We start from the raw sequence: 6,000 nt of genomic DNA on the forward strand, positions 1-6,000 counted from the left end.
TTGTGCCTGTCTGAAACTCAGTGTATGTCCTTTACAGTGAGTAGCAGGCCATGTCCACTTCTTCCTTCTTATGAAGCCATACATCATCAAGGGTGTCCGCCGCTCGTGGTCTCGCGGTAGCGTTCTCGCTTCCCGAGCACGGGGTCCCGGGTTCGATTCCCGGCGGGGTCAGGGATTTTCACCTGCCTCGAGATGACTGGGTGTTTGTGTTGTCCTCATCATTTCATCATCATCCAGGAAAGTGGCGAAATTGGACTGAGCAAAGGTTGGGAAATTGTACGGGCGCTGATAAACACGCAGTTGAGCGCCCCACAAACCAAACATCATCTCTCATCATCAAGGGTACATCTTGTGAGGGGGTTGGAACATTGCAGATGTTCTGTGTCCAGGACTTCACCACAGTGGCACTTGTTGCCTGCTTCGAGACCCATTTAGTCATATTTGTTTTGACCTACCTCAAAATTTGTTTCCCCTGATTGTACAAAAGTGATACCACTGATTCAAACAATACTGCTAGAATTAGGAATTGTACAGATCTATTCCGTAAATCCAATTTTCATTGTTTATATTCACAGGTGGCTGTGTGGACATTGTCGCCAAGGAGGGTCTACTGAAATGGCTATAAAGCAGCACTGTCGTGTAAGACACCGTGGTCTGCCAGAATTGGTGAAATATAATGAAGAAGCTGCGTCACTGAAACTGGACGACGAATTCTGGGAAACTAATTATGGTCTTCCACCAAAAATGACGACGACTGCTTCTGCTTCTTCTCCTTCTCCATTGGCCCATCAGCCAGAAACTCTTGTAAGAACAATTTATTTTATTTTTGGCATAGATACTGCTGTATGTTAATCCCCTCTCACCATCTTCCTCTCCTTGTCGTTTCCCCCTCATCCTCCCTTCGCCCTCCCCACCCACTTCCGTACCCCATCCCACTCTGCCTTACTCTCACCCCCTCTCCCTGACACTCTCCACTGATCCCTGTCAAGCTCTCCATCAGACCCATGTCACACTATTCACCCGAAGCGCCCCCCCCCCCCCCATCATTGGCCAGTTGTACCTAACTCCACACGTCCTTGGCTAGATGGCCCCCCCCCCACATGCCTTTCACCAGTCTTGGCCCCACTCACTGCCCACCCACATCCTTGACCCCCCCGCATAGACAACATTGACAAGGGGTCCCCAATGCCCACATGCCCTTGACCTGATGCCCTCCCCACATATCCTGAACCGGATGCCCCCTCCCATACCTTTGACCCCTACACTCCCTAATCCGACACCACCTGCCATGCCCTATCGCCCAGCACCCGACATGTCACCTCACCAAACATATCCCTCACACCCAATACATGAAGCCCCCCTCCACTCCTGACACTCCCCTCTGCTCCCCACTCTCCACTCCTGGCATCACTTCCACCCCCCCACCCCCCATGCCTCCCACTTGACCCCCTTAAGCCTGACCTCCTGTCCCCCCCTCCCCCCTCCCATTGCCCCCATGCCCCACTCCCAAATTCTCTTCCAACTTCCTGTACCCACTTTCACACACTTCCAGCCCCCTTGCTCGCCCCTCCAGCCCTGTCACCCCTCCACCATCTCTCCCACAATATCCTGGGCCTCTCCTCACACCTTTACCCCTCATCCGTCAGTCCTCCCAGATCCTCCTACTCTCCCGCTTCATCCCTCTACCTCTCCTTCCTATCATCATCTCCCCTCACTCTCTACCCCATGCAGCCGTCTCACTCCAAGCACCCGCCTCCCTCTAGCCCACGCAGTTGCCTCATCCCAGCCCATGCAGCACTCTCCCGTTTCCTGTTCCCCATCAATCCCCCGTCTCACTGCCCCTCTTTGGTAGTTACAGCTTCCTATGTTGACCAATTCAGTATTACTACTTGCACATGTTTTCCTCCCCCACTCCCACCTTCTACGAGTTTTCCCTTACATGTGTTCACTGTGTTCACTAATTCTGTGTTGATTTTTTTGCAGTCGGAGGAAGGCGATAGTCAGACAGAACTCCCAGAATTGCTGACTGCAGAGGAGGCACGCCGCTGCTCACATTGCTCCTATAGCTGCCGTAGCCCCAGTGACCTTCGGAAACATGAGATGCGGCATTGGGTGCAAAAGCCTTTCAAATGTGGCTACTGTAGTTTCGAAGCTATAAGAGAATATGAAGTGAAAAAGCACTCTGAGAAAGTACACCCACAGCAGCCTGTAAGTATCAAACAGAAGGAAGTGCCTCTCCAGCCTGACATCAAACCTTTGCGGATTAAACGTCATCACGCTGGTAATGCTGTGTCTAGTTCAAATACAGAGTTAGAGGTAGAAGATGGTGAAGAGCAAACTCCACAGGTAGCCTCAAGTGTCGAATGTGATTCTGAAAAATCACCAGCTCAGGAAAGTGTAAGTGACGTATCTTCAGTGCAGAAAAAGACAAAAATATTCCGCTGTTTCTATTGTCCTCGCCGTGCGACTTCACTTGCAGTTATACATGAGCATTGGCAGAAGACTCATAAAACCAAGGCGGTGTGTGCTAATGGTGTAACAAGACTGGGATTACCTTTCAGCTATAAGGAAATGGCAGTTGATGATGTACTGAAAGGGAGCAAAAAATTGCACATGAATCGTACAGCATTTGTCTGTGTTTACTGTAAACGAAAAGGTTCTCGATCCATTCTGTTAAAACATCATGAAGAAAGCCATCCAAATAAAGAATTCAGTATTGTTGAAGCAACAGCACACCATTACGAATGTTCAAAGTGCAGTTTCGTGGCACTTGCGCTACATGTGTTGAGAAGACACTTTGAAACGGAACATCGTGACAGTGAATTTAGATACATTGTGAAGCCATCGAAACAACCTGGTGATGAAAGCGATAATGTAATTGTAAGAACAGAGACTGCTGCTGTGAAACGTCCTAGTACCAGTAGTACATTGTTTGATGCTGGTAATTATGTATGTCTGTTGTGTAGTGCAAGGACTGATTCAGAGGAGCAATTTCATAGTGACCATCATAGTATGCACCATCCAAATGTAGAACCAAAATACTGTTTCGAAACAGCGGGTCACGAAGCTAAGCGCACAAAGTTTGAATGTCCAAGATGCTGTTTCATTTCTGACAATTATGAGGTTCTGAAAGAACACCTTGAGCGACATATAAAGCCTTTCAAATGTGGTTATTGTGCACAGCAGTATGACTTGGAGAGTAAGGTTGTTAGACATTGTCAATTTTCTCATGTTGATTGTGATGTTAGGGTTGTTCACATAAGGGAATCAGAAGTGGAAAATTTGAAGAAATTAGTTATACAAAGGAATGTGACGGATGATGAAAGTTTGTGTACTTCTGTGCCAGTGTCAGAAAAGAAAGGTATGCAGAATGTTCCACATAGAATTCGAAATGTTGCTCGTAAATCGACAGCCTTATCTTCAGTTTCTGCTAGACTATTAATAAAATCATTGTCAGCCAACAGGTCTGAAGAGGACTCTGCAGAATCTTCTGAAAGTGATGACTCTAGTACAGAAAGCCCGTACTCGTTTTATGGACGATCACCATCACCCATTGATGAAAATAGGTTGCTGGCATTTGCAAATTATGGTGGTTCAGTGATAAGAATGAGTCTGAGTACATTTAGCAAACTTTACAATATTTATCCCAAAGTGAAGGTACGAGATTTGAAGCATCAGAAATTGGCACCCATTTGACAAAATGTTAAGGATGTAAAAGGTGTCGTACCTTGCACTAGCAGTTCCTCTGTTTTTGCTGTTGATCATGATTATTGGTATTAAATAATATGTTCAGCAGAACACTTTCTTCAAATAAGGTTGAACTTCATTGCTTCAGTACTGATTTTGGGCATTTAAGAAATGTACAGTGCAGTGTAAAATATGGAAACAAAACAAAATGTAAAGTAAAGCTGTAGCCCATCAAACTGCAGCATGGTTACTGTGTTCTGTATGTCTTGTAATTAGGAGTAATTATTGTAAAACTAAGAAATGCAATTCCTTTTAACTGTGATCATTTAAAAATAGGAAATATTTTTTTATTAGTTGATAATACTTCAAAAATGTTTTGTAATACCAATATTTCGCATAAATACTGTGTTTTTGATAGATATTACTTGTTAATATAATAAATACATCTGCCGTGCCTGCAGATAAAATGCTTGTTCATTGTCAGTTATATTATAGTCCTTCGGTTTCCATGTTGTAAATATGTAGCCAGTGTATTATAGTTCATGCTTCATTGATAGTGCTATGTAGATACAAAAATAAGTTAGCAGTTCACAGTTTGCAAATTATTGCAAAGCAATTCCTCATACAGTATTTACTGTAAACTGTATCACTGTTACTACAGGATCTAAATTTTTTTGTATGTTGAAGTTCATTAAAATGCGTTTATAGTGTAGCTTGTGCTCATTTGGCACAAGTGATAGTTGTTCTGTGTAAAGCTTGAAAAAATAACTCATAATGAATTATTAGATTACTGCCTACATTTCTGTGACTGAAAAAATAAATATTTGCAAGTTTTGGAGAACTGCCTCATCATGTAGACAACTGATTTATTAGTGTAATCTTTAACATTTCCCACTTTTGAGTCACTTCAGATGTGTTACATGTAAAGAAATGATGTGGGCTGACTATGCTACAAATGCCTGTATTCATCATCCCTAGATCTGAAGATATTACTTAAGCATGTTCTTGTTTTTGTTATGGACAACACAACCCATGGAATGGCAGTTGGTTTTTGTTCAGAGCAACTATATATTTAAACCTGGCTTGCAGAGCTAGTAAACACAAATATTTCAAAATTAAATCTTGAAATACTCAAACAAAACACAATGAAGTGACAGAACACAATAATGGCACCAAGGCTGCTGAAGTTATGTCTTTTATGTTGTAAAAACCCAAAGCACATACCCTGTTTTCCTGAAGACTCATGACATGTGCAGGTATTGATCTGTGGAGCCCAGATTTAAAGATAAAATGAGGTATGAAGCTTGCAAAGGGAAGAAGTCTCTTGAAACACAATCCTCATCATGGCAACAAGAGGAAATCATGACAAAAATAATAGTGGAAACATTAGAAGAAATCTGAGAAAATATGAAAAAGGAAAATAGGAAAGTTCATTCAAAAGGAGAGGACTATCCAGAGCTGGCAATGGGCAAAGAACATCAGAAAATATAATGCAGCAATCAGCATAGAAAATGGAATGTCCTACAAAGTCACTTGAGCAGAGGTTTTTGTTTAAGGCAACTGACAAATTGGAGGATGAAGCAAAGATAAGGCTAAAAGGTAAAAATGATCAGAAACAGAAACCTAAGATAACAGGTAGCAGCAAAGCTTGTTAGAGGAGATAGCTACCTTATATTCCCTTACTGAAGCAAAGAAATCAGTTGATTGTGTTCTGCCTGTTGTTGTTGTTGTCCAAAATTGGTCTAGTCTATCCTGTGCAAGCCTCATCATCTGCAATCTGAATTGCAATTTGAATCTCTTTCTGTAGTCAAACTTTGGTATCCCTCCACAGTTTTAACACCCCTCTCCACTTCTTTGTGTTGCAACTCTCACTTTAGGCCACTCCATTTATCACACACAAACTTCTGTAACAACCAAATAACAAATTAACCCATGAAGCAATGGAAAGTACAGGTTGGAATACCAGCAATATTATGAAAAGGACAGATTGCGACTCACCATAAAGATGGCTTGGTGAGTTGCATACACACACAACTGAAAGACTTACACATTGAGCTTCCAGCCAAAGCCATACATTCACACAAGTAGGCACACCTTGTGCATAAATGACTGCTATCTCCAGTCAGTTGAGCTCATGATTCAGACAGAAACAGTTTTTGAAGGAATGTTCATCAGTCTCAATGAAACCTATTTTGAGATCGTTCCAGTGCAAAGAGCTGATTACAATATATTTCATGAAAATAAAGTTCCACACAGGCAAGAAATGGTGGAAACCACAAGTTCAGGATCCTTTGCACTAACACACAGTAAATA

The 6,000-nt window shown here is 42.6% G+C and overlaps 1 protein-coding gene across 1 annotated transcript in view; it reads left to right on the top strand.

The window, feature by feature from the left end:
- The window catches only part of LOC126101200 (uncharacterized), a 150,025-nt gene extending 145,473 nt beyond the window's left edge, over positions 1-4,552 (top strand). Inside the window, exons 21-22 of the mRNA XM_049911895.1 lie at positions 576-804; positions 1,984-4,552. Of these exons, the coding sequence (XP_049767852.1) occupies positions 576-804; positions 1,984-3,696 (1,942 nt within the window). The 3' untranslated portion in view covers positions 3,697-4,552. The remainder of the gene's footprint in view (positions 1-575; positions 805-1,983) is intronic.
- The last annotated feature ends 1,448 nt before the right edge of the window (positions 4,553-6,000 follow it).

This window comes from Schistocerca cancellata, chromosome 9 (assembly GCF_023864275.1).
Source record: "Schistocerca cancellata isolate TAMUIC-IGC-003103 chromosome 9, iqSchCanc2.1, whole genome shotgun sequence".
In the NCBI taxonomy this organism is placed as follows: Eukaryota; Metazoa; Arthropoda; class Insecta; order Orthoptera; family Acrididae; genus Schistocerca; species Schistocerca cancellata.